The 25,502-nt window shown below is 43.0% G+C and overlaps 1 protein-coding gene across 3 annotated transcripts; it reads left to right on the plus strand.

The window, feature by feature from the left end:
* The first annotated feature begins 1,555 nt into the window (after positions 1–1,555).
* Positions 1,556–23,882, plus strand: LOC128063454 (zinc finger protein 45-like). 3 transcript variants are annotated; one of them, XM_052656220.1, is made up of 7 exons: positions 1,556–1,567; positions 15,075–15,236; positions 15,324–15,396; positions 16,816–16,873; positions 18,801–18,927; positions 19,980–20,075; positions 22,057–23,882. In XM_052656220.1, exons 4-7 carry the CDS (start codon positions 16,859–16,861, stop codon positions 23,880–23,882), a joined length of 2,064 nt encoding a protein of 687 aa, XP_052512180.1. In that variant the 5' UTR covers positions 1,556–1,567; positions 15,075–15,236; positions 15,324–15,396; positions 16,816–16,858. The 3 variants fall into 3 exon arrangements, with proteins under 3 accessions (XP_052512180.1, XP_052512179.1, XP_052512178.1); XM_052656219.1 differs by lacking the exon at positions 1,556–1,567 and adding an exon at positions 6,626–6,712; XM_052656218.1 differs by lacking the exon at positions 1,556–1,567 and adding an exon at positions 6,681–6,716.
* Positions 23,883–25,502: the final 1,620 nt, after the last annotated feature.

Here is a 25,502-nt window from a genome sequence, read left to right on the forward strand (position 1 = left end):
ATTGTTGGCAGAATTCATATCCTTGTGGCTAGATGACTGATGGCCCCAAATTTTTTATGGCTGTCAGCTGGAGGACACCCTCAGGTCCTAGAAACTGCCTGCAGTTTCTTGCAACAGGAACTTCTCCAACATTGCCACTTACTTCATCAAGCCCACAAGGTGAGTCTCTAGCTCCAGTCTGCTACAATGGAGTCTTATATGATAAAATGGAACCACAGTAGTGACATCCCATCACTTTTTCCACAAAAACTAACATGATCACAGGACTGACGTTAGGCCACAGGTTAAATAATTTAGAGACAGAAGGGCTTGGGGACCCTGACAAGGGTGATTAATCCACATGGCCCTATGACTTACAGATATGTTACTATCAGACAGTATATTTCATCCCCAGGGAAAGAAGGATCATATGCCTTTAAAATTAAAGTGTATTTTACCAATGAGGAAACACAAACTCACCTTAAGTTAAACTTTTAGTTGTTTAACAACAATTCTTTCCTCTCTCAGGATCCTATTTTTTAGAGACATGCAGCACTAGGAAAAGAGAAAGTGAACATGAGACATCAGCATTTTCTTGGAGAGCACATTCATTTACAAAACACGGCCCCCTCTCATCCAGTCCACCATAAACAACCAGATGGGAGTAGGAATGAGGCTGGAACAGCGTTGACCTCTCCCAGTGTGAGAGAGGCTGGGGTCACTGATGTCTAGGGTGGAGTCTGTGGAATTGACAGCAGGCTTCTGGGGCCAGAGTTTCGGAAATGCTGTGGCTGTGAAACACAGCTGGCCCCTCGAAACTTTCAAAGGGGACCCTCCCAGGAGGAAACCCACTCCTAGGACGTCATTAGATCTTCCCAAAAGCCTGTTTGGGGCCGTATTCAGCTTCAGAAAATCTGATCTCGTGATCCAATCTGTGTCTTCTTGCTGGGATCCTCCATTCTTCCATTCTAAAGCTGACATTCTGGTTTCCCTCCTTTATCTGCCACAGACCCCAAGTGGCTGTGAGGGGAGACAGAGACAAGAGACAAGGGTTCCAGTAACAATCCACACAGCCACACAACTGTCGCTCATCCAAAAGCCACGCATCATTTAACTAAGCGCCATCACCCAGTTAAATAAGGACACACAAACGTACACTTCATGGAGACACGTTTACACATACGAGTTTCTCAACAGGTACATAAATCTCTGCTGCTCACGCAGACACGAGCCTTACACTCGAGGACTGACACGTCTTGTCCGCGCCCGGAGCGTCCTCGCCTTGAGCGCCTGTCACCAGAGGGGGTTCCAGTCCGGCTACCGAAATAGACCATGGACGCGTGTGCCGTTTTTATTTTTGGATGGGATCTACTTAACACGTAAAGGACTACAGCTCCTCCGCCACCGGAAGAGCACCCAGGGCCCGAGGCTGATGCGAGCCCGGTGGCTTCTGGGAAATGCAGTCCATCCGGAACATTTCTGGCGCTGAGAGCGCTCGCGCTTCGAATGCGCAGATGCCAGGACTGTGTCGGCGCACGGTGGAGAACGGCTAGACCTCGGAAGGAAGATGGTTGCTGGTGAGGTTAGCGTACGTGGAAAAAGCGAGTGGAATCTGAGTCCAGTCTGTAGAAGGCGGGGTGGGATCCTGGGGACTTCAGAGCCCCAAACCTGCGGCAGGAGGAGACGGCGGGCTCTTGGGTACGGTGGTTTTTTGGGTATGGTGGTTTCTTGGGTATGAGCTCTGAGGATTGGGACTTCAGTCTTTTGACCCTCATCCCTACCCCCATTCCTGCTCAGGTAGCATCAGCATCCCGAGTACCCCAGAAGCACACCTGGCATTAAGTGTGCATTTGTTTTTAAAGAAAGAACCCCTGGGGTTGTGTGTGTTTGCGTTTTCATTCTCTGTGTTTTTGTGGGACCACAATGTGTGTCTGTAACCATGTATGGCGGCTTCCCTTGTGGCTCAGCAGTAAAGAATCCGCCAGTCAATGCAGAAGATGGGCTTGTATCCCTGAGTGGGAAAGATCCCCTGAAGGAGGAAATGGCAACCTGCTTCAGTTTTCTTGCTTGGGAGATCCCATGGACAGAGAAGCCTGGCAGGCTACAGTCCTTGAGGACACAAAGAGTCAGACACGACTTAGCGACTAAACAACCACCATGTATGGAATTGTGTTTCTGTTTGGTTTGTTTCCTAGAGTGTAAATGTGAAGATGGTTTGTTTCAGATTTTGAGATATTATAAAACTTGTTAAGCACACTTCCTTCCCACTCCTCCGACCCCACCCTGAAATTCCTCCTGCCCAATATCTTGCGTTTCTTTCCGTTAAAGGTTACGTCTGGCTGACTTTTGCCAGAGACATACACTAGCAGGGCCAACTCATCCATTAGACGCAGTATGCAAAATGCCTAGTGCCCACAATACTCTTTGTTATTCTTGTTTAGTCGCTTTCCCCGACTCTTTGTGACACCATGAACTGCAGCATCTCAGGCTTCCCTGTCCTTCATTATCGCCTAGAGTTTGCTCAAATTCATGTCCATTGAGTCCGTGATGTCATCCAACCATCTCATCCTCTGTCACCCCCTTCTCCTGCGCTCAATCTTTCGCGACATCAGTGTCTTTTCCAGTGAGTCGGCTCTTCACATCAAAATATTGGAACTTCAGCATCAGTCTTTCCAGTGAATATTCAGGGTTGATTTTAGGGGCCTACCAAAAAGTCTTTTAAAATCAGAAATAAACATTAATTTTTGGTCAAAGGAAATGTTTAATTCAAAGAAACTCAACTTATTACTATACCTAAAGAATCACAAAATACTGTTATTTTTATTTTCTGTTTATTGATGAAGTTCTAACACAGCCCCACATCTTACCCAAATCAAATCAGATTTCAATCCAGCCTTATTCCTCTTCAGTGGGACTTGTGAAAACAGCACTGTACCTGCTGACCTTAGGTGAAACTGCTATAAACTCTGACTTTCCCTTATGTGAGTTTTCCATGACCCCAGGATGAAGTGGAACATTTCCTTCCCTAGCTGTCTGGGCACCTTGAAAATGAAGTTTGAACACATAGTTTGGTCTCCTAATAAAATTTCCCTTCCCAGACTCTTTGTAAATAAGCATTAAAAAGTTTGAGTGCCTTTGTGACTGTGTGTGGAATTATATAATATAATGCACACTTTGAGGCCTGTGAGATTATGGCTTTAGTTAGGAGATTGTGTGTTTTTATCTGTGCGTATGACCTAAAATGTATGTGATGCCTTGAAAGACATGCTTTTATTATGTGGGCATTTTATGGATATTGTGAATGTGGATTACTTAAAACAGGTTTATTAAGTGTGAACAGGCTTATTAAGTGAGAAACTACATGAGATGGAAATGTGGGATTCTGATTATCTGAACATAGAAGCCTGTGATATTATGACTCTATCTTGGTGAGTGACGAGAAGTTGCCTTCCTCTTCTCAACAATGAACGAGAGGAATGTTGCACCTTTATGGACCAATAACTTTAAGATTTGGGTTAAAGGCTTTGCTATTTATTTGGCAAATCATTTGGATATTTTATACTCTATTCAGTCCTGTTCAGTTCAGTTGCTCAGTCGTGTCCGACTCTCTGCGACCCCATGAATCGCAGCACGCCAGGCCTCCCTGTCCATCACCAACTCCCGGAGTTCACTCAGACTCACGTCCATCGAGTCCGTGATGCCATCCAGCCATCTCATCCTCTGTCGTCCCCTTCTCCTCCTGCCCCCAATCCCTCCCAGCATCAGAGTCTTTTCCAATGAGTCAACTATTACTTACCCTTAAAAAGAAGAAATTCTGACACATGCTATAACACGGATGTATCTAGAGAACATTGTATTAAGTGAAACAAGCCCATCACAAAAAGATGAATACAAGAAAAGAAAACTGCAGACTAATATCTCTGAAAAACATAGATGTAAAAATTCTCAACAAAATATCAACAGATTGAACTCAACAGAGTATTAAAAGGACCAGGACTTCCCTGGTGGCTCAGTGGTAAAGAATATGACTGCCAATGCAGGAGACATGGGTTTGATCCCTGGGTTGGGAAGATCCCTTGGAGAAAGAAATGGCGACCCACTCCAGTATTCTTGCCCAGGTCCCAGGGACAGAGGAGCCTGGCGGGCTACAGGCCACGGGGTCGCAAAAGACATGACTTGGTGACTAAACGACGCTAGGACCAAGTGGAATTTATCCCTCCGATACAAGCATGATTCAACATATGCAGTATGTACCACATTACATCACTTTAACAGGATGAGAGATAAAAAATCATAGGACTATCTCAATAGATACAGAAAAAGCATTTGACAGTACAACATCCTTTCATGATAAAAACTCTCAACAAATTGGTATAGATGGAACATAACATAATAGAAGCCATATACAGCGAACTCAGAGATAACGTCATACTCAGTGGTGAAAGGTTGAAAGCTTTTCCTTTACAAACAGAAACAAAACAAAGGTGCCCACTCTCACCGCTTCTGTTCCACAGAGTACTGGAAGTCCTAGCTGAGCAATCAAAGTATAAAGAAATTAAAAGGCATCCAAGTCAGAGAGGAAGAAATAAAATTGCCTTTGCAGATACAAACAAAAGAGATAAATAAATACATATATATTTTCTAAACACTATACATCAGAACTGTTAGAACTCATCAGTGCCTTCTGTCAAGTTGAATAATACAAAATTAACACAAAAACCGGTTGCTATTTTTATACAGTAACATATGTAAAATAATTCCATTCACAATATCACTAAAGACAATAAAAATACTTAGGAATAAATTTAAATAAGGAGATGAAAGACCTGTATACCCAAAATGATAAGACTTTTCATGGAAGAAATTGAAGATACAAATAAGCAGAAAAATATCCTGTGTACTTGGATCAGAAGGATTAATATCATTAAAATGTCCCTACTACCCAAAAGCCATCTATAGACTCAGTGCAACTTGTATCAAAATTCCAATGGCATATTTCACAGAAATATAAAAAAAGTTATAAAATTTTGTATGGAGCCACAAAAACCTGTAATAGCCAAAGCAATCAGAAGAAAGAACAAAGCCAGAGACATCCCACTTCCTAATTCCAAACTCTACTACAAAAATGGGCTTCCCAGTAGCTCAGCTGGTAAAGAATCTGCCACCAATGCAGGAGACCTGGATCCAATTCCTGGGTCGGGAAGATCCCCTGGAGAAGGGAATGGCTACCCACTCCAGTATTCTTGCCTGAAAAATTCCACGGACAGCGGAGCCTGGCAGGCTGCAGTCCATGGGATCACGAAGAGTTGGACAGGACTGAGCAACTAACATAGCAATTCTACTTCTGCTTGTATATTCAAAATAAATGAAAATAGTTATTTGAAGAGGTATGTGCACTCCCATGTTTCTTTCAGTATTATTCGCAATATGGAAACAACCTAAGTGTTGACGTTGTGGCATATATACAATGGAATTATTCAGCCATAAGAAAGAAAAGAAACAGACCCATTTGCAACCGCAAAGGTGGATATTATGCTAAAGTGAGAGTAAATCAGACAGAGAGATATTGTTTATTATCTATCACTTATATGTGGAATCTTAAAAAAGGCGAATTCATAAATAGAGAGTAGAATGATAGCTATTACAGATTGGGGGGCTGGATGTGAATGGGATACTGTTTTATAAGGGTACAGATTTGGATCAGGAGATAAGTCCTGGAGAGTTAATGGACAGTATAGTGATATAATCAATAATACTGTATTATAAACTTCAAAGTTTCTAAGGGACTAGACCCTAATTGTTCTGAAACCAAAAAAAGTCATGAAAACTAGTTGAGGTGATAGAAGTGTTAGCTGACAGTAAGATGATTATCATATTGCAATACATTAATGCATCAAATCAACATGTGTTGTTGTATCTTAAAATTACACGTCAATTAACCGGTTAAAAAGGAATAAGAATTATATGGTGTGATTTCTTAATTGGAAGACGAATAACTTTTTCAAAATACGAGTAATATTTCAATTCCCTAACGATGTAAGAAAACCAAAGCAAAGAAAAGCGGAGCATTTTTCTGCTTCTGTTTCATGTCCCATTCAATGGTTGCATCTCATTTTCTTGGCCAAGGTTGAATACAGGGCCAGGTAGTAAAGAAGATGGTTCATTATAGCTCAGCCCCTTTTACGATCTCTATTTTTCCTTCACACATACCACGCCTTTACAATTATTTGCCATTTACTTTTCCATACATATTTCCAATTTCTGTCAGGAAACAACGAGGGGGGGAAAAACAGCCAAGTTCTACAAGCGCCCGACGGCTTACACATACTCCACCTACTAATTCAAAAGTAAAATTGCAGACAGGTGGGAAGCTCAGCGGCAGAGAGCATTCTGGGACGTGTAGTCTCGGAGGCCTCCTGTGATTCGGAACTTCCGCTCCGGGAAAGCGCGGAGGAGTGATTCGCTGTCCTGGAAAATAAAAAGGCATAATCCAGCGCTGTGTGTGTCTGGTGGTATTTCGCCCACCGGAGGGCAAAAACACGAACCTCGCTGCTTTCGTGGATTCTGGGAAATTCGATTCAGGCCTGCGATGTCGAAAACGTCACTTCTGGTCAGGGGGCGGGGCAGTAGCTCCTGCCCCTCTCGGGGATCCTGGGAAATAGTCCAGGAGCTGCGAAGAGTTGGAGGTATTTCCGCTTTAGGAGGTTGCGATTGCGGCCTTTGGTTCTCACAGGTAGGTGAGTGAGTCCCTGGGAGCCTGCCGTCTCTTTTAACTTTTCTGACCCGGTCCTGGGATCAGCTGGACTCGGTCTTCGGTAGCAGGGCAGAACAGCCGCGACTTGCGACAGAGGGCGGGATGGAAGGGCGAGGGCGGCCGCTTGCCTTCCTATTACCGGCTGGATTTCTCTGCGTTTGGGGGGCTTCACAAGTCCTGGGGTTGTAGGCGGACTGAAATCGACAGTTTGACTGTCTCCTGGTCTCTTTGCTGTCCAATCCGCCTCCTCCAGCACCCTCCACATCGTTAGTTACTTCCTAGCGAGGTAACGTTGGATGAGAATTTAGTCTTTCTGTTCCTTGGATTCCTTTTCTGTAAAAAGGGATACTAAGAGTATAAGGCAGGTACTGAAAGGTTGTTGTTGAATGCCCGCAAAGACACCGGGATTCTTGGCCCCCGGAGGAGAAGAATTCAATCCGGGGCCAGAGACGAGGCTTGATCGCTCAGAGCTTTTGTGTAATAAAGTTTTGTTAAAGTATACAGGAGATAGAGAAAGCTTCTGACATAAGCATCAGAAGGGGGCAGAAAGAGTACCCCCCTGCTAGTCTTCAGCTGGATGTTATATAGTCACTAACAGTCTGTTAATGAAAGAAAGGAATGTCTTAAAACTCAGAATGGCACCAGGCCCCTCACCCATAAGATGCATTTTGGGATAATCTTGGCACCAAATGGTTCATCCTGGGCCATAACATGATTAACTTGAATCTTGTAGAAGGGCAGATCACCATACAAATAATTTCATTTAGAGGAACAATATCTGAGTATAACATACTGGTTTGTCAAGTAGGTTCTGAGCCAAAAGGCGGAATGGACTTGAAGACAGAGTTTGGGGTAAATGCATAGTACATTAGCTTAGCTTAAGACAAACATTTCCGTAAGAAAAAGGCATTGGTTATCTCTAGGTTTGAGAATAGTGTTGGAGAAGACTCTTGAGAGTCCCTTGGACTGCAAGGAGATCAGCCCTGGGATTTCTTTGGAAGGAATGATGCTAAAGCTGAAGCTCCAGTACTTTGGCCACCTCATGCGAAGAGTTGACTCATTGGAAAAGACTCTGATGCTGGGAGGGATTGGGGGCAGGAGGAGAAGGGGACGACCGAGGATGAGATGGCTTGATGGCATCACGGACTCCATGGACGTGAGTCTGAGTGAACTTCGGGAGATGGTGATGGACAGGGAGGCCTGGCGTGCTGCGATTCATGGGGTCGCAAAGAGTCGGACACGACTGAGCGACTGAGCAACTGAACTGAGCTGAACTGAACTTCAGGTGAAACCAGGTGTCATTATGGCAACACAGTATTTTAAGAGAAACCTTTTAAATTTGTATAGAGAAGGAAATATCTCTAGTTTGTTGCCTCCTGTCGCTTAAGAGAGACAAAAATATCCGACACTTGCAGGCTATTTCCTCTGTTTGGAGACCCCTGGCCTTCCTGCCTGTTACCCTCTCAGTACTCACTTGCCTTTCGTAGATAGAAAAGCAGTCTATCGAAATAGTCAACCATTAGGAAACTGGCTGCAGAGGAGACTTTTGGGATCAATTTGTTCAGGTAGGTTGAAATTTTATTGGAGAGGATTTGAAAGCAGGGTTAGTGAGTTTGGCCGTCTTTGTAAAAATTTGAAAGCATTCTCATTTGATCTTATTTTAAATATTATTTAAAGCTTGTGTACTGATTATAGAAGAAATGTACATTCATTGTAGAGAATTCAGAAAATGTAGAGCTATGACATAGTCAAAACCATTAAGAATTACCCATGTAGATACGTATGTTAAAACTTACAGGATGTGTATGACGTATATAGGACACAGACCTATAAGATATAGACGATTATCAACATTTAAGTGCATTTCTGTTTAGCAGCTTTTCTATAAGTATTTATCTATATTATATATAATTGTTATCAGATTATTCATATCCTTAACTCTTAATTCTGGAAATTTCCAGACAACTTGCCAGGCTCTCTGTCCCTGGAATTCTCCAGGCAAGAATACTAGAGTGGGTTGCCTTTCCCTTCTCCAGGGGATCTTTCCGACCCAGGGATAGAAGCCGGGTCTCTCTCATTGCTGGCAGATTCTTTACCATCTGAGCCACTGGGGAAGCCCCACAAAGTGTAATATAATGACTCCTGTGTAACAGTCATCCTGCTTCAGTTCTTGCTGATCTTGTTGCATCGCTCTCTCCCATGCACAGGTTTTTCCCATTGAGTATTTTAAAGCAAACCCAGATGTTGAGTCAGTAGAAGTTAAACATTAATTATTATACCGAGACTATATTAGTTTGCTAAAACTTGTTCCGTCGTTCAGTTGGGTCCAACTCTTTGCAACCCCATGTACTGCAACATGCCACATCACTGACACGTCACTGAATGTAAGAGACCCCTGAAATGACAGATCCATGTATTATTTGTAAAAGTGGGAAGAAAATTCAAGATGGACTACTGAGTTGCAGCAGGGGGCGATATATCATAAAAACAAGTAAGCTGCAGTTAAAGATCATGACATGGTTAGATGAGAATAAATAAGTTAGTGTATCTGAAGTACAGTGCCTCAGTTCAGTCGCTCAGTCATGTCCGACTCTTTGCAACCCCATGGACTGCAGCATGCCAGGCTTCCCTGTCCATCACCAACTCCCAGAGCTTGCTCAGATTCATATCCATCCAGTCGGTGATGCCATCAACCACCTTATTCTTTGTTGTCCCCGTCTCCTCCTGCCATCAGTCTTTTCCAGTGAGTTAGCTCTTTGCATCAGATGGCCGAAGTATTGGAGCTTCAGCTTCTACTGGTACAAAATATCACAGCCTGGCTGGCAAGACAACAAAAACTGGAGCTAGGAGTCTGTCAGCAGATTTGGTGTCTTCTGAGGCCTCTCTCCATGGCTTGCAGATGGCTGCCTTCTTGTCATGTCCTCACAAGGTCTTCCCTTTGTGTATGCGCATGCCCCTACTATCCCTGTTTATGTCCAATTTCTTCATAGAAGGATACCAGTCAGATTGATTGAGGGCCCACCCTAATGACCTCATTTTAACTTAATCACCCCTTTAAATGCCTTGTCTGCCAATGCAGTCACATTCTGAAGTTCTGGTGATTAGGACTTCTATGTGTGAGTATAGGGGTGGGACTCAGAATTCAATCCATAGGTATTAACAGCAACTCAAATTGTTCACACTTGGCCACTAGGAGAATGTTTTTATATAAGAAAGTTAGAAAGAGTTGGAATTATGAAAGGAAAATGATAAATTTCCTGTGCTTCTTTGGAGTTGCACTTGCCATGGGCACGTAACTCTCAGTTTCATCTTTTTCTCCTGTTAGGCTACAGGGACCTCTGATTCATGGACCTGGGCCTATTCTTTTTGGAGAGTCCAGCACAGGGTCGGCATAGAGGAGTTATTTAGTGAGTAAGTGTGATGCAAACAGTCGCCCAGAGGGGCTATAGCCTGGAATTAGAGAACAAAGTAGAAAGGCAATCTATAGCCATATGCCTTGTCTGGTGCCTCATTTTCCTTTGGTGAGCTGTAGAATTCACCAACTTTTTCCAGGCATTCAGAGTTTGATGTATCATCAACTCTCTTGCCTTCTGGGATGGCCCACACTCTGTGAAGTGTGTTTCTCTCTAAGTAAATCCACTTTTTACCTTAAAAAAAAAAAGTTGATGTATCATCGTGCCTAATATTGTCATGCTGTAAGACAGATTTCCTTGGAAGCAAATCAATTTGTTTAAAAAATGGAAGCATAGTTAATTTACAATATTGTTAGTTTCGAGCTTTCCGGATAACTCAGTTGGTAAAGAATCCACCTGCAATGCAGGGGACCCTGGTTCAATTCCTGGGTCGGGAAGATCTGCTGGAGAAGGGATAGGCTGCCCACTCTAGTATTCTTGGACTTCCCTTGTGGCCCAGCTGGTAAAGAATCCACTTGCAATGTGGGAGACCTGGTGTTTGATCCCTGGGTTGGGAAGATCCCCTGGAGAAGGGAAAGGGTACCCACTCCAGTAGAGTCGGACCCAACTGAGCGACTTTTACTTTCATGTTAGTTTCAGGTATGCAGCATGGTGATTTAGTTATTTATATATATGTGCATATATGTATATATATATATTCAGTACATATGTATATATACTCTTTTCTGATTCTTTTCCCTAAAGGTTATTATAAAATATTGAGTATAGTTCCCTATGCTGTACAGTGAGTCCTTGTTGATTATCTGTTTTGTGTATAGAACTGTGTATATTTTAATCCCAAACTTCTAATTTGTCCCTCTGCCTTCCCCTGGTAACCATAAGTTTGTTGTCAAATCGATGTTAGTGTTCCGTTTTTTGTTGGTTATGTCAGGATCGTGATGGGGATGCTGAGAAGAGATAACATTTGTTGGGCACCTCTTCTGTTTCAGTGAATTTCCAGTGCTCTGTGTGCAATAATTAGTATTGTCATTTTTAAAATGAAGAAACAGTCGAAGACAGTTGAATAAATGACCTGGTGACCCAGCAAGGGGCAGAGCCAGAGTCAAACCTCAGCAGCTGGCTTTCAGACCTCCTTGTTCCAGCACTCTGTGACCAGCACAGCTTGCTTAACTTCTCTGTGCCTCGGTTTTCTCACATCAGGTAACCACAGAATTAAAGTTTTGGAGGCTTCCCTAGTGGCTCAGATGGTAAAGAATATGCCTTCAATGCAGGAGACCTGGGTTTGATCCCTGGGTCAGGAAGATCCTCTGGAGAAGGAAATGGTATCCCACTCCGGTATTCTTGCCTGGAAAATTCCATGGACAGAGGAGCCTGGCGGGCTACAGCTGAGGGGGGCACAAAGAGTTGGACACGTGATGATTAAAAGAAATATGATGTGGAAAGTGCTTGAAATGGTGCTTGGCACGTAATGCATCCTATATGTGTTATAGACTACAGTTGTACTTTTTTTTCTATTTCAGAAGAGTATGCAGAGTGAAAAATGCAGTGAGTTCTTAAAAGTGCAAGAATATTTTAGGGTTTTCTTTTCTCTCCCATTTTATTCTTTTATTACTTCAATTTGACCATACAGTTGAGCAAAAATGAATCGTTTCCATAATAACCTTTGTTGAAACTGATAACTAACAGAATTGGTTGTCTTTTGAACTTAGTCAGTTCCTGGGGGCGGAAAAGGCAATGGCACCCCACTCCAGTACTCTTGCCTGGAAAATCCCATGGACGGAGCAGCCTGGTAGGCCACAGTCCATGGGGTCACTAAGAATAGGACACGACTGAGTGACTTCACTTTCATTTTTCACCTTCATGCATTGGAGAAGGAAATGGCAACCCACTCCAGTGTTCTTGCCTGGAGAATCTCAGGGATTGGGGAGCCTGGTGGGCTGCAGTTTCTGTGGGGTCGCACAGAGTCGGACATGACTGAAGCGACTTAGCAGCAGCAGCAGCAGTTCCTAGGAATAATCATATGGTCTCTATTGCTTTAAAAAGGCCTGAGTCTGCACCATTCACCATGGTAGCCATTGGTCACGTGAGACTTTTGTTCTTCAGATGTGGCTGGTGCCAACTGAGACGTGCTGTTAAGTGTAGGACACACAAGAGATTTCAAACACTGAAAAAGAATGTAAAATATCTCTGTTGCAGGTTGAAGTAATATTTTGGGTATGTTGCATTAAATATATTGTTAAAATAAAGGCCACTTCGTTTTACATTTTTCAACGTGTCTGCTAGAAACATTTAAATTACCCATGTAACTTGCATTATGTTTCAGCTGGGCACCACTGGTGTAAATGGAAGCCTCCATTTTTCCTCTGAGGATTTGCCTCCCAGGGCATTTACAAATTACTCTTACCTCTTTAGAACTTCGAGGGCGTCTTACAACAGAGAGAAGCAGGAGGCTAGTCATCAGGAGGCCTGAGTGCCAGTTCTAGCCCTGCCTTGGGCTTCTGGCTATTAGGCATTTCAGATAACACTCTGAGGCGCAGAATAGAATACTGCAGTGGTTCCCAAACTTGCGCCATATTAGAATCACCTAAGGAAGTTGGTAAAAACTGTAAAGACCCAGTCCTTTTACCATTTCAATGAGTCTGGGCTTCTGTGGGTTGGTTTTTTGTTTATTGAATTTTTTTTTTTTTTTTTTACAGTATTGTTTCTGTTTTATGTTTTGGCTTTTTGCCTGTGAGGCATGTGGAATCTCCCTGACCAGAGATTGAACCCACACCCCCTGCAGTGGAAGGCAAAATCTTAACCATTGGACTACCAGGGAGGTCTCTGGACTAATGTGTTCTTTTTTAGCTTTCTGGATGATTGTGATGGTGTTCCAGTCACTTCCTATTCACCTTATTTAGGAAGGTGGAATCCCTGTCCTAAACAATATGAGATATCTGCACCTGGCAGATGAGGCAGTTTGTTTATCACATACAGCCATGCAAGGCCATGCATGGTTGCACTTGGGACTAGAAGGAAGCAGCAGTGGCTCTGGGAGGCAGGCTCTGTATTAAACAGGGGGTAGGATGGCAACCCACTCCAGTGTTCTTACCTGGAGAATCCCAGGGACGAGGGAGCCTGGCGGGCCACCATCTGTGGGGTCGCACAGAGTCGGACACGACGGAAGCAACTTAGCAGCAGCAGCAGCAGCAGCAGCAGCAGCAGCAGCAGCAGCAGCAGCAGCAGCAGCAGCAGCAGCAGCAGCAGGGTAACCCTTGGTTCTGGCAGGAGGATGTGGTTGGCTTGCTTGAACAATTTTGAAGCTGGCACAGAGGGGAAACCTGTTAGGTTGAGAACTAGGTGGGCTACATCTGATCATTTGATGGGGTGAACTGTGTCAGGTCTTCATTTATAAAGGTGATTGAATGACAGCATGGGGAGGTTACCAAGAAAGAAGGTTTTCTGTACTTATCGTTTCCCCCAAAAAGAGACACAGCATGCCACCCAGGGCCATACAAGGCCTGTCACACACAGGAGTCACGGAGCAGAGCAAGAGGACTCTGTCTTTATGACTACAGTGGTGGGAAGTAAATAGGTGGTGACATACCTCTTTGGGGCACTAAGAACGGGCGAGCAGGGGGCGGTGGTTGGGCAGGTTATCTTACATTGACTAAAAAGTTTGTTTGAATTTTTTCCATAACATGTTACGGACCCTTGTGACCCTCACATGCCTTGGAAAGCTGGCTTGTGGGGAATGTGTTACTAACTGTGGTTAACAGTCTGGCCCTGTGATTCAACAGACTGAGGAAGAAGTCAGGAATCACAGATGTTAAATAGCTAGAGTCTAAAAACATGGTTAAGGGGTGGGACTTCTTGGCAGTCCAGTGGTTAGGACTCCGCACTTCCACTGCAGGGGACACGTGTTTGATCCCTGGTTGGGGAACTAAGATTCCACATGCCATGTGGTGCTGGCAAATAAACAAATTAGTTAATTAATGAATTAAAATAAAACATGGTTAAGGGAATCTCCTGGCAGTTCAGTCTTTAGGCCCAGCACTTTCATTTCAAGGGCCCAGGTTCGATCCCTAGTTGGGGAACTAAGATCCCGCAAGCCACAAGGTACAACCAATAAATGAATAAATAAAAACATGGTTAACCCACAGGCGAACTAGGTGGATGGAGAGTCTTCCCCAGGGAAAAGCTCATGTCTGGAGAGAGCAGAGGAACTAAGAGTTAGGCCTGCTGAGCTCTGTGAGGCTCAAAGGTGCCAGGGTAGAACTGGGAATTTTAGGCCTTACAATAGAGCTGACCGGAGCTTGGAAACCACTGCACGTTGATCACGGTTGCCACTCCATGTCATATTACCTGGGGTTCATTTCCTGGTGCAATGTCCTGCCTCGACAATGAAATCACAGGCTGGGGTGCTAGGTGAGGGGTAAGAATGCAGATGTTAGCAACCCTCCTCCACAGTTTCTGATTTAATTAGTTGTGAATAAGTTCTGAGCATTTCTTTGTTTTTGTTTTGTTTTAAAAAAAAAAACAATTTAAAAAATACAGCTTTTAAAAGTTGCTTTCCGTTTAAAGTCTGACCATTTTTTTAAAACTCCCCTGTGAGTTTGATGTGCTATTAGGTTAGGCTCTCGGTGAAAATCTTGACTCTTCTGTTGGTCACTGGTTAATCATAACCAAGTTAGTTCCTGACTGACAGATCAGACCTTGGGACTAAGTAGTAGGATGTTGGAGATGCCAGTATTCAAATACCAGCGGTCTGATTCCAAAGCCTCCACCCCTCCTGACTCTGTTCTCACCGCCTTCAAGCAGATCCTCTGACTTCAGAGTCCTTTTCCAGTTTCCATGTCTGTCTTCTGTCCCCAGCTCTCAAGCTCTCATTTCTCTTTCCATGAGACCTCAGACTCCCATCTGTGTTTTTTCTTTTTTTTTTCCCTTAGAAGCAACAGAGGTACAAGATCTAGAAGATTAGCTCCTTTGTGAGAGTGGATTCAGGTTCCTCCCCTGCCTCTTGAGCTCACCGAGCCTCGGCTTCCTCATCTGTTACGTGGGAACAACAATCGTGACCATCATCATTTACTGAGAACTTTCTAAAATGCCAGGTACAGTGCTAAGGGCATTTAGCTCATTCATCCCTCACAGTAACCCTAGGACTGACATTCTCTTTTTTTTTTTCTCTCCTGTTGTAGCTGAGGAGAGGCACAGAGGCGGAGGTGATCAGACCAGGGTCACACCGCTTGTACGACACTAGATTCTTCACAGGTGTGTGGGAGGTACCTAATGGAGCAATGTGTGCCACGTGCTTCTCAAGGTCCTTAGCACATACTCAGTGCTTGTGCAGTGTTAAACATCGCCATTTGTATTGTTTTTGTCATGACTATGATTAGCTTGTTAATTAAAATGGCATACTGATTAACTTACTGTTAAATAATAGGGTTCCATTAATTTTTCTACAGCTCAGTGATATGAGTTTTTTTAAGGCCCTACCCTTGGTGGCTTAGAGGTTAAAGCATCCGCCTGGAATGCGGGAGACCAGGATTCGATCCCTGGGTCGGGAAGATCCCCTGGAGAAGGAAAATGGCAACCCACTCCAGTACTCTTGCCTGGAGAATCCCATGGAGGGAGGAGCCTGGTAGGCTACAGTCCATGCGGTCACAAAGAGTCGGACACGACTGAGCGACTTCACTTCACTTCACTTCACTGTTAGCAAAGTCAAATTAGCAAGGTCTTATATCTTTGAAAAAGTGGTCATTCGTAGTGTCATGAAAAATTTGACACTACGACTGTGAAAGTAGAATAGTGGTTACCAGGGGCCAAGGGGATGGGCAGGGGAGAGTTAAGTATTTGATGAGTACAGAGTTTCAGTTCCTAGTGGTGGAAAAGTTCTAGAGACAGATAGTGGTGGTGATTCACAGTATGAACGCACCTAATGAATTCAACACCCTAAAAAAATAGTTCAAATATAAAGTTTTATATGATATATATCTTACACAGGGAAAAAATCATCAATTTAATCTTAAATATTACTGCAAAGGCATCAAATTAAGTATGATAAACCAAGCAAGAATAACATGTCAGAGGCGAAAGGTGATTTTCATATGACAAAGCAACAGCCTCTGAAAGATCCAGTGATAGAAACTATTTATGAGGACAGGTTTTTCGTTACTGAACATGACTTGCTTTCTGCTGCTACTGAGAAATAAGGTGCCTTGGAAGTGTTCTTTGAGCTTTCTGCCTACTCATTTAATTCTGACAGCAATCCTGAGCATTGTTTTGTTTTTATACTCCAGGTTTAATTAAAATTAAAAGTATAACTTCTATTCACATGGTGAAATGTTACGTTAGCCTGTGCATTTTGCCACATAAGTTGTACTGAAATTGTGAATACAATTTGATTATTTTAGCAAAGACAGTAGCTGTACGAGATAGACATTGTTAATCCCTCCATTTTCTGCTGTGCTGTGGGTTCAATCCCTGGGTGGGGAATGTCCCCTGGAGAAGAAAATGCAACCCACTCCAGTATTCTTGCCTGGGAAATCCCATAGACAAAGGAGTGTGGTGGGCTGCATTCCATGGGTTCTCAAAAGAGTCAGACACAACTTAGCAACTGAACAATAACAACATGGGTCAGTGACATCCTTGACCAGACTTTGACAGTTTTTTTCCTTCTTCTCCCATCAGGCCTTCCTAAGACTCAGCAGTTCCCCAGAAGGAGGAGGACAGAATGTCCAAGTTCAAGGTGAGTTGGGCTTGCCCTTCTAGGCACTCAGTTGTCACCTCATTTCTCAGCGATTAAACACATCCTGTTTCTCTTTCTCAGGAAGCCCTGAAGTGAACAGTTGAAGTGAACAGTAGACATCTGAGAACCTCTTCCAAGAAGAGTGCCAGATGATCACTGATTTTTAATTTTAATATAGTTTCATTTTCGTTGTTTATCACTTTTTTGTAATTTCACATATCAGAGTAGAATAGAAGATGTTACAATAATGCTGTATGCAAGTGATTCTTAGTCATGAGCGATTGTGCCCTCAGGCCACCTCTGGAAACATTTTTGCTGTCGTGACTTGGGGGATGTCACTGATACAGTACATGAGAGCCAGGGGCGCTGCTAAACACCCTGCAGTGCACGCAGCAGCCCCCTTCAACAAGGAATCATCTGGCCTCGAATGTCAGCAGTGCCGAGGATGTGAAACCATACTGTCCCCAGTGCTGTACAAGAACAGTAGCCACATGTGGGTGAAAATATGTGTGATCAGTTCAGTTCAGTCGCTCAGTCATGTCCGACTCTTTGCAACCCCATGAACCGCAGCACGCCAGGCCTCCCTGTCTATCACCATGCTCAAAAAACCGAAGCTTGAAATCTGTAATAGGAATTTTACAGAATCTGAATATAAAACCCCAATTGGAGTATGTGCAAAGAATATTAACAGGTGGGACTTACCTGGAGGTCCAGTGTTAAAGATTCTATGCTTCCACTACAGAGTGGTGTGGCTTCAGTCGCTGGTTGGGAAACTAAGATCCCATGTGCCATGTGGTACGGCCAAGGTAATTAAAAAATATATATATATTGGCTATGTCCTGCCTGCCATGGGACACACACAGTAGGATTTGCTCCAGGACCTTGCTTCAGACAAGGAAGCTACTCTGTGAATCCATTGATACCTCTGTTGCTGGAAAAAAATAAAAATTAAAAAAAAAGAATATTAACAGGCCAAGTTCTGAAGAAGAAAAATAAAAACACCTAGTAAATATGTGAAAATATGATAAGCTTATTAATGATCAGATAAGTACAGATAATTGAGTTAGTTGTTCTTTTACTGATAAGTTTGCTTAGGATTTAAAAATATGGTTATATTCAAAGTGTGGGATATGGAGAATTGGGGCTACTTATGTGAGAGTTGGACTGTGAAGAAAGATGAGCACTGAAGAATTGATGCTTTTGAACTGTGGTGTTGGAGAAGACTCTTGAGAGTCCCTTGGACTGCAAGGAGATCCAACCAGTCCATTCTAAAGGAGATCAGCCCTGGGTATTCTTTGAAAGGAATGATGCTAAAGCTGAAACTCCAGTACTTTGGCCACCTCATGTGAAGAGTTGACTCATTGGAAAAGACTCTGATGCTGGGAGGGATTGGGAGCAGGAGGAAAAGGGGATGACAGAGGATGAGATTGCTGGATGGCATCACCGACTCGATGGACTTGAGTTTGAGTAAACTCCGGGAGTTGGTGACGGACAGGGAGGTCTGGCGTGCTGCGATTCATGGGGGTCACAAAATATTGGACACAACTGAGCGACTGAACTGAACTGATATACTCTTGGAGGAGGATAAAGTAAGAGAAGAGTTGAGAAGAAAATCTGCTGTTGTACGTAATAATTTTGAAGCTGCCTATTCTTTGACATGGCAATTTTTCACTGTTTGGAACTTATCCTAAAGAAATAATCGGAAGGGAAGCAAAAAAAATCTATATAAAAAGTTGTCCTTTTTAGCATTTATTATGAAAAGGAAAATATATACAATATAAATGCGTTATTGGGGACGTTTAATTATGTTACAGTAAAATTGACTCTGGTCTCTCAGCACCTGGAACCACTTTGTACACATCCTGCCCGCTTTTCTCAGTTGTTACCCTTCCTCCAGGGAGAATCAGGAGTGTGATTGATGTTGTAGGAGGCAGTGACCTTCAAGGATGTGGCCGTGATCTTCACAGAGGAGGAGATGGGGCTGCTGGACTTGGCCCAGAGGAAGCTGTACCAGGAGGTGATGCTGGAGAACTTCCGGAACCTGCTCTCAGTGGGTGAGGATGGGTGCCCTCTGTGACTGAACAGAGACCCCCTGCAATATTTATGTGCCCTTGAACAGGCAGAGCTTCGGAGCTCTTGAACCGAATTTCGGTTTTCTAATCAGCATGAGATGCAGAGATCGCAGGGCTTTTTGTTCATCAGTTTGTTTTAATATTTGTTTATTTATGGCCGCATCAGGCCTTAGTTGAGGCACACAGGATCTTGTTGCTTCATGCAGGATCTTTCATTGAAGTGCACGCTCTGTAGCTGCAGTGCATTGGCTTAGTTGCCCCATGGCATGTGGGAACTTAGTTCCTTGACCAGGGACTGAACCTGCATCTCCTGCATTGGAAGGCAGATTCATAACCACTGGCCCACCAGGGAAGTCCAACAGAAATAGCATTTTTCTTTCTCTGCTGACCACTGTGTTTGTAAACATACTATAAATTGTCCGCATGATTGCTCTACCTTTTTGGCTTTTCAAATTGTAATCATCTCCAATTAGTGGGTCATTCTTTAAGGAATTGAAATAAAATAGGGTAGAAAATATCACAGCACTTGGCAGTAGCTGCACGATGTGATAAAAACTATGGCCTGTTGGCGAGAATAGTGTGAGAAATGATGAAAAGGGTGCAATGAAAATAATGTCTTCCAGTAATGTATACTTAGTCTACATATCCTGGAGGCTTCTCAAGTGGCTCAGTGGTAAAGAATCCACCTGCAATGCAGGAGATATGGGTTCGATCCTTGGTCGGGAAGATCTCCTGGAGAAGGAAATGGCAACCTACTGCAGTATTCTTGCCTGGAAAGTCCCATGGACAGAGGAACCTGGTGGGCTACAGTCTATGCGGTCTCAAGAGTTGGACATGACTTAGCAACTAAACAACAACAGCAATGACTATACATCCTCGGTTTTGCATAAAATATATTTCTGCCAATGGGTCAAAATTGAAAGCTTGGAAAAGACTGATTTTGATGTCAGTGTTGATATAGTGTAAACCACAATTTTCCATAATTTGGGCTTCTAATACATTCATTTTAAATGTTTGTTCTTGCCTTTTTGCAGGGCATCAATCCTTCACACCAGATGTTCCATCCCAATTACAGAGAGAAGAAAAGCTGCAAATGATGAAGACAGCAGCCCAGAGCTGTTGTTCCTCGGGTGAGAGTCCTATGACTCTGAGTCTGTCCTCCTTCTCGTCGCCTCTCCAGCTGTGGCTCTGGTCCAAGTCAGAGTGTAGTCTGGATTACTGCCACAGTCTTTGTAATGCTCTCTCTTCTGCTTTGCTTTTTCACAATCAATTCTCCACTCCAAGTGATTCTTTTAAATCCAAACATTGTCATTTCTCTGCTCAGATCTCTCATTCAGAATAAAATCCCAGTATAGAAAGTGGCTTGTGATGTCCCCTATGCCCATCAGTTTTATAGTCTACTTTCAGAAATAACTTTTTCACAGGGCAGGGATAACATAAGGGTCTAAATATTGACTCCTAAATGAAAAAGGAAAATCTTTACCCATACAGGAAAAGGGTATAAGAATTTCAGAAACAGTCCATCTGTATGCCCCATGGCCATCTTTATTCCCTATGGTTTTTTTTGTTTTTGCCTTCCGAGTGATTCTTGCCAGGATTTTTTTTTTTTTTCTTTTTCACACTGTGTGGCTTCTGGGATCTTAGTTCCCTGACCAAGGATCCAACCTGGGCCCTTGGCAATGAGAGCACAGTGTCCTAACAATTAGACTACCAGGAAATTCCCTGATTTTGTGATCATCGTGATTTTCTGTCAGCAGCATTCACTTAGGTTAGCCCTGCATCTAGTGAAGCCTTTCAGCTTCCCAGCTGTTTCCACTTCCTTTCCTGTGATGAGTAAGTTACTTGCAAAAGCTCTTTTACTTTTGTAACATGGCTCAAACTGTCACAGAGACATCAAACTAGGATTTATTTATCCATCCAGCATGTACTTCTGAAACCCTGACCATATCAGACAGAGTTCTGGGAGTGGTGATAAACATGCGAACAGTACAGAATGCTTGTCCCTGTGGGTATTACATTCAAGCAGGAGAAGACATAAAACGAAAAAGATCAAGGACTTTTTGTGCCCTATACTATGTATATAGTATGTCAGATGGGAATATGTGCTATGTAAAAACAAGACAATGTATGGCTAATGGAGATTTCCAGGAATGTGGAATAAAGGGAGAATTTAGTATATGATATTGTTTGGTAATAAAAGAGGCATCACCGATAAGGCATTATTTGAAAAGACACCTCTAAAGAAGTTAGTAGCAAGCTATATGACTAATTGGTGGAACAGAGTTCCAAGGAGAATGTAACTCTTCCTGTCCAATACTAACTTTTAAAATCTGTATTCCACCCTATTTATTTACTCCTTGCAAGGTCTTACTCTGTTTTAAAGATTAGGTTATCTTTTAATTTTTCAGTCTTTTTTTTCCCCCATGGAAGTTGTAGGAATTTTATTGATGTGAAGTTTTAGAATAGTGTATGTTATTATAGTAAACTTCTCTGCATATTGTCTTCCTGAAGGATAGTTCCCAGCAGGAGACAAAAGACCAGTCTCTCTGCTTATACTCTGAACTTTAGGCCCTTAGGTAATATATTATTTTCTCCTAAACATCTATCTTTCCAACCTACCAGGGCCTCCAAAGCTCCTTCCGATGGAGTAAACTTCTAATAAAGCAAAAGTTTTCAACACTGCTTGGGAATGTCTTCTGATAATCTGTTAGTAAGGGTCTTACATGAGCTTTTGAGCATTTTGATCAGATGTGCAATTATGTGAAAGCTGTTTATTAAACACTTGTTGCAACAGAGAAAGTAAGGCTTTGAGTAACATGCAGCCTCATCTTGGTAAACATTCCCTAGGAGGTATTTTTCTTGCTGTATAGCTACTAGATCTCTATATTTCACCTATGAAACTTACTATGATTCTAAATGGATCCCGCGAATGTGTAGTGAAAGGGAGCCTGGTGGAACACCTCTTGGTGTCTGGAGGTATGCAAATAATACATGATGCTGAAGAAAAATAGAAGTTTTTCATGTCCCCATAAGGCCTTAGGGTGTGGGCCTAAGTTTATAACCTTGGCATTTCTGAGCAAAGCACTCTTTTAATTTTCTTTATCCTCTTAGGAAATCAGAATCTAAATGGCATAGAGACTCTTCAAGAAGTTGGATTAAGGTATCTGCCACATGAAGAATTTTTCTGCTCAAAAATCTGGCTACAGGTTACAGAGGAATTAACCAGGTGTCGAGATTCCATGGGAATTATTCAAGGAATTGGCTCTCAATTGGAAAAACAAAGTGACACACTCTATAAAGATGAGTTCAGTAAAGACTTCAGTCAGAGTTCACATCTTCAAGTTCAGCGCACAGACTACACTGGAGGCAAACCTTATAAAGGGGTGGAGTGTGGGAAGGGTTTCATATGGGGCTCTTACCTTCAAATGAACCAGACGGCCTCCACAGGAGAGAAGCCCTATAAATGTGAAAAATGTGAAAACACCTTCCGTCGGTTTTCAAGTCTTCAAGCCCATCAGAGAGTCCACAGTAGAGCAAAACTGAACAATCATGGTACGTCACATAAAGGTTTTAGTCAGAGGTCATATCTTCATCAACATCAAAGAGTCCCTGCTGGAGAGAATCCACACAGATTAGAGGAGTGTAGGAGGAACATCAGAAAAAGCTCACATTTTCAGGCTCCTCTAATAGCCCACCCATTGGAGAAACCCTATAAATGTGAGGAATGTGGGCTGGGCTACAGTAAGCGCTCCTATCTCCATGTCCATCAGAGAGTTCACACGGAAAAGAAACCTTATCAATGTGAAGAGTGTGGGAAGGGCTTCAGTTGGCATTCACGCCTGCAGGCTCATCAGCGAATCCATACTGGGGAGAAACCTTACAAATGTGATGCGTGTGGCAGGGGCTTCAGTTATAGCTCACACCTGAACATCCATTGTAGAATCCACACAGGTGAGAAACCATATAAGTGTGAGGAGTGTGGGAAAGGCTTCAGTGTGGGTTCCCACCTCCAAGCCCATCAGATAAGCCACACAGGAGAGAAACCTTACAAATGTGAGGAGTGTGGGAAGGGCTTCTGCCGGGCCTCGAATCTTCTGGACCATCAGAGAGGCCATAGTGGTGAGAAACCCTATCAATGTGATGCATGCGGAAAGGGCTTTAGTCGTAGCTCAGATTTTAACATTCATTTTAGAGTCCATACAGGAGAGAAACCTTACAAATGTGAGGAGTGTGGGAAAGGTTTCAGTCAGGCCTCGAATCTTCTGGCCCATCAGAGAAGCCACACTGGAGAAAAACCATACAAATGTGGTACATGTGGGAAGGGCTTCAGCCGGAGTTCAGATCTTAACGTTCATTGTCGAATCCACACAGGAGAGAAGCCCTATAAATGTGAAAAATGTGGGAAGGCCTTCAGTCAGTTCTCAAGCCTTCAAGTGCATCAGAGAGTCCACACTGGTGAGAAACCATATCAGTGTGCAGAGTGTGGGAAAGGCTTCAGTGTGGGCTCACAGCTGCAGGCCCATCAGAGGTGCCACACTGGAGAGAAACCCTACCAGTGTGAGGAATGTGGGAAAGGCTTCTGTCGGGCCTCCAATTTTCTGGCTCATCGTGGAGTCCACACAGGAGAGAAACCGTACCGATGTGATGTGTGTGGTAAGCGCTTCAGACAGAGATCATACCTTCAAGCCCACCAGAGGGTTCACACTGGAGAGAAACCATATAAGTGTGAGGAGTGTGGTAAGGTCTTCAGTTGGAGCTCATACCTCCAGGCCCATCAGAGAGTCCACACAGGGGAAAAACCATATAAATGTGAAGAGTGTGGGAAAGGCTTCAGTTGGAGCTCCAGTCTTACAATTCATCAGCGAGTCCATGCTGGGGATGAGGGTGACAAGGACTTTGCCTCATCAGAGAATACACACAGCAAAGAATCTCTATGAAATTGCATGTGTTAATACCTAACATGCGTGCTGAAATGGTCCTGTCATAGAAAACAAAACATTCATTTCCTCCAGAACTCGCAAACTGTCATGGTGGTTGGGTGACCACACAGCAGAGAAGCCTCATAAGTGTGGAGACAGAGAGCTTCATTCAGAACCTTGACATTTAGCAGAAACTACATGGATGAGAGGCATGGGAAGGATGGGTCCAATCTGGAGGGAACCAAATGTACTAGGACAGAAATGCCCAAATCTCTTCCGCTAGAATAGAAGTTCCCGGAAGGCATGGGCTTTGTTTACAGCAAGTCCACTCTGCCTCTTCAATGCCTACCACACTGCAGGTGTCCAGGAATGTTAAATGAGGTAAAGGGAGAACAGTCACTTTTGAAATTTTTATTCAGTTCCTCTCTAAAATTTTCTAAAAACTTGTAAACAGAGGAATTCTCCAAGGCTTGGAGGATTAGATTAGACACTTGGGGTCATCTTCCCAACCCTGCAGGTCTTATGAACTAGTGCTTATCAAACTGAAGGTCATAACCCATTAGTGGGTCCAGAATCACCAGGTTGTGTGTGGCCAGCAATTTTGTATGCTAACAGTTCCTTATTGAGATGTAATTTGCATGCAAGAACATGCATAAATCTCAAGTTTACAGCTTCATGAATTTTGACAAATGTATCTACTTGTGTAATCATCACCAAAATCAGTATATACCACATTTCTATTAAACCTAAATGTTTTCTTGTGTACCATTCTTGTCAGTTCCACCTCCAGAAGCAGCAAGTATGATGATTTCTATATGGTGTATTAACTAGATCTGTCTGACAATATTTGTGTATCAACACAGGTTTTATTTTGGTAAATACTTAGGAGTGGGATTGTTGGGTTGTAAGAGTATGTCTAACTTTGTGAAAAACGTGTTTCTAAAGTGGATATGCCATTTTGCACTTCCACCACCAGTGCATATCAGGGTTTTATTTTTTAGCATTTCAGTAGTTTTATAGTGGTTTCTCATGTTGGTCTTAATTTACATTTCCCTAATGACTAAGTTGAGCATCTTTATACATGAATGTTTGATAACCATAGACCTATTTTCTTTGGTGAACATGTTTTCTTGTTCTTGGCTTTTGAGTTCTTTATATGTTCTGGACACTTGTCCTTTGTCAGTTATGTGTTTTGCAGATATTTTGTCACAGTGTGTGGTGTTTGTTTTTGCCCCATTAATATTTTTCGCAGAGCATTTAAGTTTTTTAAATTTTTGATGAAGTTCAGTTTTTGTCTTCTGTGATTGTGCTTTGGGTTTCAGATATAAGAACTCTGCCTAATTTAATGTCACGAAGGTTTTTCTGCCCCCACTTTTTTTTCCTACGCTCAAAGCTGCACAGTTTCAGGTTTTGCATTTAGTCTCTGATCCGTTTGAATTAACATTTATTTATTTGGCCGTGCCAAGTCTTATTGGTGGCATGTGGGATCTTTGCTCTTGCGGCATGCAGAATCTTTAGTTACGGGCTTCTGGGATCTAGTTCCTGGACCACAGATCAAACCCAGGCCCCCTGCAGTGGAAGCCGGAATATTAGCCACTGAACTACTGCGAAAGTCTCTGACTCATTGACTTTGTTGAC

The sequence above is a fragment of the Budorcas taxicolor genome, chromosome 18 (genome assembly GCF_023091745.1).
Source record: "Budorcas taxicolor isolate Tak-1 chromosome 18, Takin1.1, whole genome shotgun sequence".
NCBI classification, from domain to species: Eukaryota; Metazoa; Chordata; class Mammalia; order Artiodactyla; family Bovidae; genus Budorcas; species Budorcas taxicolor.